At 37.1% G+C, this 15,728-nt stretch overlaps 1 protein-coding gene across 3 annotated transcripts in view; it reads left to right on the top strand.

Annotated features, from left to right (window-relative positions):
* The first annotated feature begins 1,438 nt into the window (after positions 1-1,438).
* The window catches only part of OFD1 (OFD1 centriole and centriolar satellite protein), a 105,231-nt gene continuing 90,941 nt past the window's right edge, over positions 1,439-15,728 (top strand). For all 3 annotated transcript variants that reach the window (XM_063305103.1, XM_063305104.1, XM_063305105.1), the window contains exons 1-12: positions 1,439-1,535; positions 2,789-2,989; positions 4,929-4,997; positions 5,083-5,113; positions 5,692-5,796; positions 6,621-6,757; positions 7,889-8,062; positions 10,290-10,396; positions 12,594-12,713; positions 14,612-14,685; positions 14,776-14,867; positions 14,988-15,177. In XM_063305103.1, coding sequence (XP_063161173.1) covers positions 1,440-1,535; positions 2,789-2,989; positions 4,929-4,997; positions 5,083-5,113; positions 5,692-5,796; positions 6,621-6,757; positions 7,889-8,062; positions 10,290-10,396; positions 12,594-12,713; positions 14,612-14,685; positions 14,776-14,867; positions 14,988-15,177 — 1,396 coding nt within the window. In that variant the 5' untranslated portion in view covers position 1,439. The remainder of the gene's footprint in view (positions 1,536-2,788; positions 2,990-4,928; positions 4,998-5,082; positions 5,114-5,691; positions 5,797-6,620; positions 6,758-7,888; positions 8,063-10,289; positions 10,397-12,593; positions 12,714-14,611; positions 14,686-14,775; positions 14,868-14,987; positions 15,178-15,728) is intronic.

Raw genomic sequence — 15,728 nt, forward strand, 5'->3', positions numbered from 1 at the left:
CAGCAACAGCAGCGGCGGCGGGATTGGAAGAAGCGGTTGAGGGCGCATCGTCATTGGACGCTATTCGGGAGGTGGGGCTTGAGGAGACCGTTTGTGCGTTCGTTTTTTTGGTGATAGTGGAAGTTCGGTTGTCTTCTTTGCAGTGGTTCCCAGTTTGGTACGTTGTGTGTGTCTGTTCTTAGCGCGAATTTCTCCCCCCCCCCCCCGGGCTCTCTGATTCCCAGTGTGTACAAAATGGAGTCTGAAGCGAGTAAGGCTGTGGAGCCGGATGAATGGAGTGAGGTGGGAAGGTAGTTTAGGTAGTGCGAGGTCTAGGAGACAGAGGTGGAGCAGATGTGCTGGAGTAATGATTGTTGAACTGAGATGACCTTTATTATTGCTTAGTTCTTTGCAGATCAATGGATGGAATGCTGCTCTGAGTATTGTTATTTAAATGCGAGGTATGAAGCTTTCCACCTAGTTAAAACTGCCTTTGCTAGTTTGGCTCTTTGTTTTATTTGTAAATAAAATCCAAACTCTTATATGATACAAATGGAAAGGTAAGAAATGAAGGGAAATCTTTTCTAGTTGATTGCAAGGACACAAAACAGGACTATAAATCTAGCAAATGCATAAAATGAGCTTATGTCTGGCAACTGTTAGTGAGTCTAAATTAGCCTTCCTTTCTGAACCTGGTGTTCTGCAGATGTGCTGGACTTCACTTTATGTAATGCCCAGCTAATATCGTAAATTACTGGTATTAAAATACAACACATCTGGAGAGCCAAGTTGAGAAAGACTAAAAAAAGTAAATGGCAACTGATCATAATTCCAACTTCCTCTGGAAAGCAGTAATACTTTCCCTAAGGGAAAAATAGTTCTTTTCTATTTTTCATCCCACCATTGTATCCTGCTCTTAAATTATCAGTATGCTAGACTAGATACTAAATTTAGTCAAACAGTACACCTGACTTGATTGCTTACATGGGATTTATGTGATAAGGGTATTTTACTGATGATTTTTTAAAACTGAAGCTTTCAGTGTTTCATTTATTTTCAGCTACAATTCTATTCTTTTTCATTTCTTCTATAAAATACTATTTCTATAAGTTCAGTTCTAAACTGAGTTGATTACAGCCATGGTTGTTTATGATCTTAACTTCCCAAAACGAAACTGCACCATTGCTTATTTGTGCAGGTCAGTTACTCAAAGTAAGCTTTTAAGTCTTCATGTATCTAAGTCTTTGCGCATTTGACAAACTGAATTCTAGTCTGTGAAAGCTTAGGTTGTAATAAGTCATAAGCTACAGCATTTTTAAATGTTGAGAATCCAGATTTGAGCGTATGGTGCTTAGTATTTTAATGGAGACCATTTATATTGCCACATATGTGACTGTGAAATTGGATTATGGATATAAGTAATAACATTACATTGATTTTTTTCATGTTTTCAGATTCTGATGTCTTCAGCTGAATTTAAGGCTCTGTCACAAGATGAGCTCCGGAAACGATTATACCAGACATTTAAAAATCGAGGAGTTTTGGACACACTTAAGGTCTTTGATTTAAACTAGATTAAAATTAGGATAATCTGGGTCTCAATCTTGGCAAAATCAGCTGATAAATAATAATTAGTGGTTGTCATGAGTACTGATGGCGAGCAGGAGGAGGCCTCTATCCAGGGGGGAAAACGCATGCGTAGTACTGAGGAATTAAGCAGCCATTCAAAGAGACACAGATCAGACCCGCCTTAACTTTTGGAGTTTATATGTCTGGGTTTTCCCACGCTTCTTCAGTTTGTTAGTGTCCTAACAGCCAGGAACCACGCTGAGACAAGGAACTGGTCTCTAATGTTTTATTGCTTGTACATAACAGGAATCCTAACAAACTGAAGAAGCGTGGGAAAAACCCAGACATATAAACCCCAAAGGTTAAGGCGGTCCCGATCTGTGTCTCTTTGAATGGCTGCCCAATTCCTTAGTGCTACGCATGCGCTTAACAGTCTGGATGGGAGCCCCCTGCTCGCCATCCTTACTCATGACAGTTAGGATTTTCTGTCTTCTGTAGCGGTAATAAACACTAGAGACCTATTCCTCGTCTCAGCATGATTCCTGACTGTTAGGACAGTGGTGGTGATTAGATATGTGCCAGCTTACAGATGTGCAGTTTGTAATGACTTGTTGATTTATACATCTGTTAGAAGTACAGGTGGTCCCCTTTTGTAGCCACTTTCACCTGAATTACTAAATTTTAATTGCCTGCCATTTTGAAGTGGATGGTATGTGCAAGCTTTTGTATAAACCTAACATACACTTAATCCTAATACATATATTAAGACATTCTAACTTGCTGTGGAAATCAAAGCGTTCCAGCTCTGTCCATATCCATGATGTGACTGTACCAACTTTTCTCATAAAGCTCTTGCTAGCCTCAAATTATTGTTTGGCTACTCACTGCCAAAAGGTTGCCCAGTCCTAATCTTTAACTTTGGAGTAAGTTTTGATTTTATCTAAGGGAGACTTTGAAATATTCTCAGTGCAGATCAGATCAAAATGTTAAGTTTAATTGGGAATTGTGAAATGATGTACATAACTTAAAGTCACCTTGTGCTTCTTTAAACCCAATCCAAAGCCTATCCCCAAACCATAGCTTTACCTTTAATGTAAATGATTACAAAACCTGAAACACATGACTTTAATTCAATTTCACCTTTCCAGATTTAAAACTTCACTAGGTATCATGTATATACCCTGCTTTTCTTCAAGAAGGAAATTCAAAACAATAGTAATAAATTTTCTTGTTGTTTCAGACACAACTCCGAAAGCAGCTCATACATGAACTAATGAATCCAGTTTTATGTAGAGAAATTCTCCCAAAGGCTATTTCTAGTGAATGCAGTTCATTGATCATTGTTGCTTGTAATAGTTTGGTGGCAAATCACTTGCGAAGGTGTGGCTATGAATATTCACTGTCTGTCTTTTACCCAGAAAGTGGATTAGAAAAGGATAAAGTAAGTACTTTTCTCTTTGAAAGTGAAGTGATATTCCCTGAGCATGTTTCAAGTCACAATCCTGTTGTTTCATCCTGACTTTCATGTTCCTGGTGTACAATCAAATAGGAGCTGTGTAGCTTTTTCTATGTTACTTGTTACAGATTGACTTTTTAACACTGGTATATTGATTATTTTCCTTTTATGTGAACATACCTAAAGAAACTATTTTTGTTCTTTTTATTCACTAAACTCAGGTTCATTCTGCTTTCTTGAAACTAGCTCTACAGTTTCAGACTGCTTGCCACAAGCAGTAGAGGTCAGAGTTGCAGTCTGCTACCTATGTCATCCTAACCCTTTCTTTCTGAAGCATCACTAATAGAAAGGCTTTTTTCCCCCTCTTGTTCCTTTCTCAGGCTCTCATTTTAGTCAAGCACTTGATTCTTAGCATGAAATTTTGTTATGGGCTCACTCTTAAATTCTGTTGCTGAACTCTCCTAGCAAACTCCTGTTAGTTCTTCTAGTTAGCTTGCTCAGGTGCATGCCACTGAGGAAGATGTCAGAGTCTGCACTGATTGCCACTAAAATTCATTTAAAATTTAAGCCACTAAAATTTTCCAAGCAGCTGTAAGCTAGATTTCCCCACAGTTGCTGTCTATTTATTTAATGCCCTGCCATTCTGTTCAAGGTAACTAACAGCATTTTTTTTAAAGAATCCAGAGTTAAAGCATAGTTTTAACATTTTAGTTTAGTGATTAAGAATCTGGCAAGACGTGTATCCTTACAAATTCTCTAAACACTATATAAGTGGCAGGCAACTTGGTAGCATTTTATGAGCACAGGAAGCTGTTTTATACTAACAGTTGGTTCATTAAGTCAGCTTTTTCATAGGGAATGTTCAGATGTGACACGCAGATATGCAATCTAAAACAATCTAGTTCATGTGAATGCATAGTTTTGCTGATGATACAAATAGGGATAAAGGAGCTGTGGGAGAGGAGTACTTTTTATACGTAAAAGGCCTATATGTTCTAGGTTTTCTGTAGAATGGATTGCTGCTCCACTAGTTTTTTGAAAAGCAGAAGTGGAGAGAGAAAGTTCATGGGTTCTCTAGGAATATTAGACAAACAGAAAAGCAATGAGGTTTCAAGGTGACAGAAGATCTAAATTGGTATACATGTGTTTATTTCTTACACTTCTATCTAATAACCAAGGTTCTTTGGTGAATTGCAGTTAAAACATTAAAAGGTTTTAAACATACTGTTAAAAAAATGAAAAAATAATCTGCGATGAATAAATAGTCCAGGAAAATATAATATCCAGTTCCTAGTGCTGACTAAGCACTAATATCAAGTTGAGTATAAAACTATAGAAATGCCTGGGATAAGAGGTGTGTCCTGTCTGGCAATGAAAAAGGTTAAATAGCGCTAGACATTTCTCTTTGGAGAGGGCAAGCCAACATCTGAAGATTTCCTTGAGGTACTCTACCTCCTGGCTCTTCAGGGTTTTAAAATCAGTACCAAAAGAAACCCATGAACAGAAATTAAAAAGGGACTGGCAATCCAGCAGTTTTGATAAAGCATTGGTATCATATGACCTTTCTGGATAGTCCTAGTTAGTAATATTGTAGCTCTATTTGGACTGAATTTTTGAGCCATCTTGTTGTTGTTCCAGATACTTAGGGTATTGAAAAACACTTCCTTTTTTGTTATTTAATAATGGTTTGAGTAGTATTCATGGGATTTGATTGTAATAGATGTATATGTAACAATGGGAATTTTAGATGGAGATACTTTGTGGGCAGTAGAAAGGGAGAAAATGTTGAGTTATATGAAGAAGTACTATCCTTTGCCCATTTCTGGTATCCCAATCATGCCATTTTGATTTTACTGTTATCAACTACGTAGAATTTAAAATATGTTGTTGATAGTTAAGAACTTTTTTTTTCCTTTTTCTATAGGAGCTTAGTATACAAGATCTGCTCCGGCTAATTAGGATCAGTCCAACGAGTGACCTTTATAAAATGCTGGTAAAAGAATCTTACTTCTAGAAAATTTATGTATTCAACCCCTAATGATGAATATTATTTTGAATAAATGGATTTCTGTTTACAGATTTCAGATTCAACAAAAACCAGCATGAAAGGTATGACTTTCAATTTATTTATTTTAAACCGTTTAGTGGTTTGTACTTGTCCTTACAAGCTGCTCGAAGATGTGAAGGGAATGGGTGTCATAAAAATTTCCTAAGTAAATAAAATTTTGAAAATGCTAGCCCTGTCCATTATAGAGATCTTGTTCCTGCCTATTGCACAGATTGGGCTTAAAAAAACATTACCCACAACCACAGAACTCTTTCCTGCTTTAAAACAAACCTTCTAGTTTGTATAAAATTAAAGCAGGATGATTAGCATTCAGTATATTTAAAAAAAATTCTAATGCTATTAGAAAATGAATTTGTGATTGTAGTATCTTTGACATATGACTTCAGTATATAAAATGTCACCCTTCTGTTTAGTCTAATGTTTTGAGGAGATGAATAGTGCAAAAGAGGGAGAGCCTTTGATAACTGATAGGACTGTGCAATGTTAGAAGGTCAGATTTTTTTCCCTTTAGATTCCATGAACCTTCTTGGAAGGCCCTCTTTTACTGTTAAAGAATAGCGTTCTTTTTAGACATTCTCCTTATGGGAGATAGATGTGTTATTAATGGTACTTCTTTAAGGCTTTCTTGTACAGATTTTAACAGAATTGGTAGAATACAATCTCTGTAAGGAGACCTGTAATACAGAAACCCAGACAAGTTCAACACTCTACAAAGAATCTCTCGGTAAGTTTAGTAGTATAATTGGCCTATCGTCAGGCAACTCAGCAAATTATCTATGTAGCCTCAGTGAATGAGTGTATATTCTTTACCTGGATTTTAGATGAGTGCCAGAACCTCTGTAACATTTTAATGTTAAAATATGTACAAGCACTTCCCAATCCTGAACTGGATTTGCCTTATTTTTGTTAGATACAGATACATTACAGTTTGTAAATGGAGATTATGTTTCAATAGAAGAGAATATATGTAGCTCAGGGTTGAACTGTGGAGCCCTTGGTGCTCTCCGAGCTTGGTTGTTTGCTTGCCGACGTTTCATTACCCAGCTAGGTAACAACACTAGCACTGATGACATTACCTAGTCAGGTAATGAAACGTTGGCAAGCAAACAACCAAGGTCAGAGAGCACCAAGGGCACCATGATTATGTTTCATTAACTTTGAAACTGGTGTTTCTTTGCAGATGGTTTTTTAGAGGTATGTGATAAGCTTTGAGAACAGGATGAGTAGCAGAATTATTCTCCCCACTTCCCTTGCCAAATACATAGTACCGTAGGCTAAAACATGGCATCTGCTTAGATGATCCCCAAAGCATCTATTTCTCTGAAGAATTCCATTGCTCAGCTGCTCATTTGCCTTTTAACCCAGTTTTATACCTTTGTCTGCATTTTAAGTTCTGTTTTTAACCACTCTTATTTACTACATTGTATGAATATAACAAGAAATACCAAAGTGATTAGGTTTGATATTCTTTTCCTTACCTTTTGATATTTTTTACTAAAGACTTTTATACCTCAGTAATGGAACATTTCATATATTTTGTTTTTGTAGCTGAGAAACTCCAACTAATTGATGAACAGTTTGCGGACATGTATCCTCAGCGTCATTTATCTGAGTCTTTTCATGTAAAGCTTGCTGAATATAAAAGAGAAATAGAACAACAGCTGCAATCAGAAATGGCTCAAAAGGTGAGAACTGATGAGAAGCAGAAAAGGGAAAGTTACAGTTATATGAAATTGCATGCCTGTGTTGTTTTCCGTTTGGCTCCTTGTTTTCATGGTTGGATTTTCCTTAAGATAAATAAAACTCAAGCAAGAAAAGTAAAGGATCGGTTGTTGCTGAACTTGACATTGCTGTTGATATTATGGATAGTAGGAGTTTGTCTATTATAGGAGAGACAAACTTTTTCCTATAACAGAGTATGTGATTTAAATACTTTCAGCGGTGGTTAAAATGAAAAAGCATCGACAGGTAGCTAATTTGATTATGTTCCACAGTATTATCTACAGCTGACTGGATCTCAGAAAAACTACAACTGGATCTCCAAATATTTTCCCCCCAAAAGCCACAGTAGACAATTTGACTTAAGGATGTAGTATGTCAAGGGGAAGTATTAACTGATTCCTCTGCAATGTATTGATACTTCTTTTCCTGTTCCCTGCTTGTATGAAAGGGAAAAATATGTTCTGAATATATGTATTCTGAAATCAGATTGTATATATTCTTATTGTAATATGGCCCTCAAACACTGGTAGGATGTAGCCAGGGCCGCAACCGGGGCATGTGCCCCGGGCGCTGCGCTGGGAGGACACCAAAATGAGCCCGGGGGGGGGCGCCAAAATGGGCACAGAATCCATGTTTGCCCCAAGTGACACAGACCCTAGTTGTGGCCCTGGATGTAGCGCAGCCTGGTGATGTTCAAATCCTGGAACATCTGTGTTGTCTTTACCCTGTGAGTGTCTTTATTCCACACTCTTCCTTCCCAGTGCCTGAAATGTTATAGATTACAGAGATGAAAAAATAGATCCATGTTTGGGTGTATATGAAGCATAACCGCTACTTTAGTGTTCCAACAGTATTTTCTGAACATACGCATTTTAAGAGAAATGGCTTTGTTACTGTAAATTCTAAGTTGGGTAATACTGCTATTTCATATTTCCCTCAAAGTTTGAAAAGATACCAAGTGAATAAATGTAATTAAGAATTTAAAGAAATTACAAGATGAACAGTACACTTGAAGCACAGGAAAAGGTAGGTTATTGAATTTCTGGCTGGCATATCTGTTTTCAGTGTTTTCAATTTTATTATAAATGCAACAGTTACAACACTTCAAGGATGTTGAAATTGCCAAAATTAAAATGGATGAAAGGGCACAATCCCAGAAAGAAATTTCAGAGCTTCGGAAACAGTTTCAAAGAGATCATCAAGCCAAGTCAGAGGCTCTAACCTCTCGAGAAAGAAATGCTATTGAGCGACTTCATAAGCAGCAAGAGGTAATTTTTTAAAAGCTAAAACTAGTTAATAATCCCTTCAAATTTTCTGCAACGCAAGAGTTGATGGATTATCCAATATTAAGAGCTCTTTGAGAAACTTGCTGAAAGTAATTACATATATTTTGCCTGGCTTTTTGATACCACTCTGGGTCACTAGGGAACCAGATACTCTTACCAAAAACAGAATTTTTAGGATATTTCATTGTGGCGACATGTCACATTTATCATGTGGGTTGGCTACTAATATGTGCTGGGAAAAATGTAGATATCTCATATTGATTTATTCAGCTAATGAGCTATATTTGATAAATAGAGCTGTGAATGGGAAATGTTTTCGTTTTGAGCTTGAAACAAAATATCCAATCTGGAATGTTCCATCAAGATGCTTTGCATTGATTGCATTTCAAGAGAATAAAACTTAAAATATGAAACATTTCAAATGTTTAGGTCAAAATTTTCCAAACAGTTTTCCACAGAACCTAGGATACCTCAAGAATTTGATGGGATTCTGTTCTGCTAGGGACTGAAAAGAAAAGGAAAAAAGAATCCAGCCGAGTTCACTCAAACACAGCCAATTTTCTATCACTAGAACTTTGCCTCTTGATCAAGGGTTCTGGCACTTTTTTTTTTTTTAGCTTAACAGGTTCCATGGCTTGAAAACTTTGAAAAGCTTTTGAAATGAGAATGCAAAAAAAGCCTCTTGGTCCATTTTCACCACAGGATCACAAGAATAGATAGTGCATAGCATGAATTGCTAAGCTGTCAGTGGGTTGGTAAATTGGTGTGGGTGCAAAGCATTTGTTTCATCTTTTTCCCATGCTTTCTTGAATTGAAACAGAAGCATCTCCTCCTATGTCCTATGAATATGCTGCTTGAAAGAGATGCAGGAAGAAATTATAGGATTGTTTGTATGTCCTATGAATATGCTGCTTGAAAGAGATGCAGGAAGAAATTATAGGATTGGTCTCTCTCTTTTTAAAGTGCATAAAGATCTTAATAACCCATTCAAATCAGTCATTTCTTCCAGGGCAGGAAGAAATGAATTTCAGTCAGTCAACTAACAGAGTCCAGAATGAAGTTATAATACAGTTTCTTTTTGCTTCTTCAAAATTAAAAATTCCAAAATAGCTGAAGTTCAAACAGCCAAACAAACTCTGGAAAATTTGGGGATGCTCACACACACACGGCTTGCTAAGCTTAATGTATGAAAGCCAGTTTGGTGCATTGGCTAAGGCAGACCATGAGTTCTCCCAGTTTAGGCACACATCCAGCTAGGTGACTTTGGGCCAGCAATTCTCTCTCAGCTTTAGGAAGGAGGCAGTGGCAAACCACTTCCCAAAAGTCTTACCAAGAAAACTGCAGGGACTAGTCCAGGCAGACACTAGGAGTCAAAAATGAGTCAAAAACACATACACACGCACACAAGTTTATGTATGCATCTGATCTCTATGCATGTTCTTTTGTTCTGTTGGTTATGGGGTTTTCTGAGTCTCGAACAGGACCCAAAACACGAACAACTTACACCCATATTATCTTATCTCAGTAGGCTAATACAGTCAATATTGTACCAGTGTATTTTGTGTATACATTTCACATGGTGTTCTTCTGAAGACTATTCATATACAACTCTTACCTTTGAAGTCCAACTTTTCTATAGGGATCACTACAAAAACAGCAGTGGCTTACTTGTAAACAGACAGCATCACAATGGATGGGTGAATAGCGAGTTCCAGAATGAATCTTTCACAATGCCATGTGTGGTAGTATTCCTTAAAATGCTTGCTACCTTTTTCTAGATCTCCCCAGATCACCTCACTAGGCTTAAGTCCAGCCCATTTAGAGAGGAAAATTGCAAAATAACTTCATTTTGTACATGAACAAAACATTATGAAGCGTGGGTTTCAAACTACTTGAAACATCTGTTTCAAGCTCCAAAGGTTTTGCTTGTCCCTAGTGACAAGCAGGTTTTTGTTAGGTGGCTTGGAGTTCATTACTTCATGTTCATTTATCTGTCCTCATGCTTGTCATTTCACCTAAGCTGCAGTTTCCTTATCTTCTTGAGCTAACCAATTAGTTTACTAATAAACCATTCAAGGAAGTAGGAAATTAATGGAAGTTGATATTTTAAATAATATACTACTAATAAAATGCTAGTTACAGACATACCCTGATTTTTTTAAAACACTTGTTTTTTGAGTGATATATCATACAAACTGTTTTCCAACAGATTGATGCAAAAGAAATTTACCTGCAAAGACAGACCTTACTGAAAGATATTGAAACAGTAAGAAGCCGAGAGGAAGAACTGAAGAAGAGAATAGAAGCTTTTGAAATGTGAGTTTCTAAAAATAATGGAACTTTCTGTTTTCTAAACTCATTCCTGTTTTAATTTTTTAAATGCCAAAAAAAAATGTGATTCATTTCATTTCATAAGAAAACAATCCTAAGATCCTAGAAAGGCAGCTGAGGAACTATTGAATGCTATATACTTTCCTCCCCAATGTAGGGATTTTTTTTCTGGGTTACATGTGTTAAACTTATTTAAATCTTCATTTTAAATTGCACATAAAATGGAGAAGACATGAAAGAAGTTGGTCTATATTTGGAAATGCAGTAAATCAAGAAATCAACATTTGAAAGAATGGAAATTCTTAATATAGGCAAACCTTCCTTTTCAGAAGTCCAGGAAAAGTATAAATAGAAACTGCTGATAATATTTTTGTTCAGAAAATGAGATTGATTAGATAGCTCGTCCTCAGACTAAATATGTATTCTGAATCTTGATTCCTCTCCCCCACCTTTTTCTGCAAATCTCTGTTTTGCTATCTGTTTAGGTATCTATTAGAATACATAATGTTTCTGTGTATTATTACTGGATTTCTTTTTCTGTATACAGCAGTGTTTCTCAACCGTGGCAACTTTAAGATGTCTGGACTTCTAACAAACACTAAAAACATGTAAAGGAAATTGAGCATTAAATCTGTAATTATTCTCTGACTAAACTACTGCTTTTACATAAAAGCATATTATACGCAATAAGTACTATTGAAACAGTGTTAAATGTTGCATACATTCCAGTTTTCCCAGGGCATGTTAGGGAAGCAACCAACCCTCTCTCATTTCCCCAAATGCTTTTAGAAAGGCCTGGACCTGGCATGTTTATCTTTCTCTTATTATTGTTCAGAGGATTTTTTTTAAGTTGGAAGGGTAAACAAGTGAAATTATATTACTATAAATACTGTGTTACATCTTTAGAAGGACAGTCGTTCCCTGTTACTGTATGTACCTGCTGTTTTATCTAATGAGTCACAGATTAGAAAGATTTGAAAAATCATGCTTGTCATGAAGTTATGCAGATGCCAACAGCAATTCACTTAATGTTATTTTGCATTCATATACTTATGCTTAGAAGAATGTCATGCTTTAACTTTATATTTAAATTAATTGCTATTTATCCTGCAATCAGTAACTAATCCATTAGCGTTTTGTAAGTGAATTTCACCTTCCTCTTACTTCACTCCATATAAAAATATATGTATTAAATCCTTGTTTTGACAGACCTTGGTTCACAGACTTGGGAATTAATCGACAAAATCTGTTAGTTTCAGCGATTATTTCAGTTGACACTGCTTGCTGCCTAGTTCGCTCCTTGCTTCTGCCATTCACTGCCTTTAGAAGTTTCTCTGGCTTCTGAATTGTCCCAGTTGGTAGACCAAGCAATTGTTCTGGTTTTGGTGCTCCCAGATTTCTGAATCTCAGCCTCTTTCGCTTCACAGTATCACAGGCAATAGCATGGCTTGCATGATTCTGATCTTTGTAGGTGAAGACATATCAAGACATTTGAATATCTTTTTCAAGGCCTTTCATGGCTGCTCTACCAAGTGCTGGTCTACAGTGTATTTCTTGACTGCTTGATCCTTTACTGTTGATGGTTGATCCTAAGAGGCAGAAGCACTCTACCACTTCGATATCTTCATTGCCAATTCTAAGGCTGGTTGTTCTACCTGTTGTCATTAGTTTGGTCGTCTTTATGTTTAATTTCTAATCTAATCTAATATCTGGAATAGAGAACATGCTAAAGTTAGATTGTATAAACATATTCAATTTTTGGCACCTGAGGATGTGGGCAGTCTGCTTGGAGCAATAAATTCTACCATTTGTCATCTGGGTCATTGTCCAAATTGGCTTTTAATTCCTAAGCAGGAAATTATTTGAGAAGCCTTAATAAATATCACAAATAAATAAATAAACAAACATTTCTTTATTCTTTATGGGAGAATTTTCTGAATCTTTTGATAGGCGAAGGTTAATGGTATTTCTTTTCCCACTATGCAGAGACAGCAATGAAAGTATTTGGAAATGGAAGCTAGAGCTGTGCATTCTAATGTTACACTGGCACAACAGAGAAGACTGGTGGAGGTGGCTAGACCAAAAAAAAGAAGTGTCCCTATCCTTTCCCTTTTCTCCTTCCTGTGAGGCCTGAGCACACTGATTTCTGAAGCTTACCAAACATTTTCTTCTGATTTCCTAGAGCTCAAAAGCTTCAAGAATCAAAGAATAAAACTGTTGAAGATGCACTTCATCGGCGGGAGATTGCTGTGAAGAACATTGAGGAGACATATGACCAGAAGTTGAAGAATGAGCTGCTAAAGTAATATATTTGCCTGTGGTCTTTATATGTATACAGGTGGACCTCACTTAACGACCATTCGTTCACTAACCGTTTGATGTTATGGCGGCATTGAACAAATGGCATTTACGACCAGTCCTCAAGGTTACGGCCGTTGCAGAGCCTTCACGGCCACGTGATCAAAATTTGGATGCTTGGCAGCTTGACCGCATTTACAACTGCAGGGTACACTTCAGCTCCCCACACCCGCCTATGTCCCCCCCATCTCTGCCTTTTGGCTGCCTGGCACTCTGCTGCCCTTGTCACCCCCACCACCTCTAGCCACCCCCAGCTGACCTTTGCTTTCTTGCTGCTGATGAGGTGCGCCCGGCCTGGCCCTTCATGAGTCCTGAAGGGCCAGGCCAAGAGTGCCTCATCAGCAGTGGGAAGAAGAAGACAGCAAAGAACAGCTGGGGGCGGTAGGAGCAGCAGGCTGCAGGGTAGAGTGCAGGGCAGTGGGGGTGGCAGAGGGCAAAATGGCAGGGGCGGTGAACTGCAGGGTGTCCAAAAGGGCAGAGATGGAGGTGGAGATAAGCATGTGGGGGGAGTTGAAGTGGAGGTGAATATGGCAGGGCAGGAGAAGCATGAGGTCCTTGACTAACGACAGTGCGGTCCTAGCCTAATGGCCACAACCAGGGCTACTGAAATTGAGGTTGTTAAGCAATGTAGTCATGTGATGTTTCACCTAACTGCATCACTAAGCAACAGAAATTCCGGTCCCAGTTAGGTTTGTTAAGCGAGGACTTCCTATATAGAAGAACATTCCCGCTCATCAAGAGGACTATCTGTATAGAGAACAAATCATCAAGGAGTGAAAACCTGTTGGATTATATTTGTATGTTAGGATGGTATCTGTCAGAGTGAGGTGGAAGAGGAGTGGGAAGTAGGGCTTTTGGTGTTGACTGTTCTCCAGTCACAAGAGCAAGTATTTGATGCTGCTTGCCCAGACTCCAGTGTTGATTTGAAGATGGGCACTCTTTAGAAGGCTATTGATTTTAATTTGTTGGTAGTTTTTTCAAAAGCTTAAACCCACAATAAAACTTGTCACCTTATTTACTTGCTGGTGCTACGATTAAAAGAATATGCTGCTGTTGAGAATATATAGACATACTGGCTTCTTTTCTCCATGTCCAGTTTGATGCAAAACATCCAAAGTGCAATTCTAGGCATATTTATGAAGAACTAAGTTTCACTTGAGTTTTGAGGGCAGTGCATTTTTATTTCAATAAATAAATATACAAATAATTCAAATATAATTCAAATAAAATAAATAAAAAGGCACAAATACAGTATCAGAAAACAAAACTTGCTTGAAATCCAGATTTGAAACTGATTTTAACACTATTAAATCTGAACAATATGAGTTTGTTTAAAAAGCCTGACTGAACAAAAGAAGATTGTATGAAGAAGCTCTATTAAGTACTGTATGCTAGCCTTTATAGACTTAAAGATATATTCTCCCTCTTTACACTGAAACTATTATAACCCTTTAGTAGTAAAAGCCAAAAATAAATAAATAAATGCTGGATCAGTCAGTACGAGTTTTGATTATGCTTCTCCTTCTGGGTGTGATGGTTGGAACTTTTATGTAGATAGCGATGTGTGTGTGTTGGCTTTCAGTGTACTGTATGCCCAAGTTGTTGATTTTCTTTCCAAATAGCATCCACCCTAATATTCAGTTTATGATGTAAGAGAAGGTTGGCAAACTTGCAACCATCAGAACATTCTGATCTTTTGGAAAGAAAAACAGCAACTAAGGACTGGATCAGGCAGTCACCAGAAGTCAAGACTGACTCAAAGGCATTTTTTTAAAAAGTGAGCTTTAGCATCACAAGTTAAGTCTTTAATCAGTTGGCAGTGTGTTATCATTTAATTTCCAGATATCAACTTGAATTAAAAGAAGAATACATAACCAGGACAAAAAAGATTGCTGAAAATGAGAGAGAACAAAAAGGTAAACTAGTAAAAAAAAAGGCAAATAACTTTGGCCTTGTAGATATTTTCAAAATAGGTTTAATATAAAACTTTTTGTGTTTCGGACTAGAAAAGGCTATGCTTTTGCATGAAGAAACCAATTCACTTAATTCAAAAAAGCAAGAATTCAACCAAGCTGTTTTGCGTGCAAAAGAACTTGAGGTAATTGAAATTTAAATATCGATGTTTTAGCATGTTCAGTTATGGATGTGTTAAGTGGATAACCTGTAAATCACTGAACAAGTCTGATAACTTTATTTCTAACTTGCTACTTATTTCTAGCTGGAAATCAGTTCAGCCAAGGCTGAAGTTTTATTACTGAGCAAACAGAATCAGTTGTTGACAGAAAAACTGAAAGAAGTTTCAGATTATCCTACACTAAAAGAGGAGAAAATAGAGTACCAAGTGCAGAATAAGCTACTTGAACAGCAGTTGGAGGAAGCACACAATGAAAACCTACGACTCCAAGACAGTTAGTGTGAATCTAATACTCTATCTGATATTTTATTGGGAAGGATTTACAGAGATCCTATATATGTCTGTACTGTGATAGCATTCTTAACTTGGATGTGAGATACTTGTTTTCTTTCTTGTTGTTCTTCTGTCTTAAATAAGTGTTGATGTTTTTATAGTATTTCAGGAAGTAATTGCGAAAGTACAGAACCATTATAATTGAAGTGCAGTTAGCATTGTTCTATAAGAGAAGTGTGCTTTTGTGCAACTATCAGCTACGCTTAGTTGGATAAAGACATAGTACTCTAAACTCTGGGAAAAATGAAGTTGAGGTGCATATCTCATTCCTCCTGTTAGATTGTCAGACAGTGTTACATGTTTCTTAGCCAGATTTTACTTGGCAACCATGAAAGTACATAGTCTGGTTTTATCTGGCATATCTGCCAAATATTTAAAACTGTTCAGACTATTGCATGACTGTTGCAGGTTTAAGATAATAATAAGCAATACCTGAATTTGATGGCCAGGAGGGCCAGGAGGCAAAAACTCAGATTTGTTTCTTTACACTAA

Source organism: Candoia aspera, chromosome 5 (assembly GCF_035149785.1).
Source record: "Candoia aspera isolate rCanAsp1 chromosome 5, rCanAsp1.hap2, whole genome shotgun sequence".
Lineage (NCBI taxonomy): Eukaryota > Metazoa > Chordata > Lepidosauria > Squamata > Boidae > Candoia > Candoia aspera.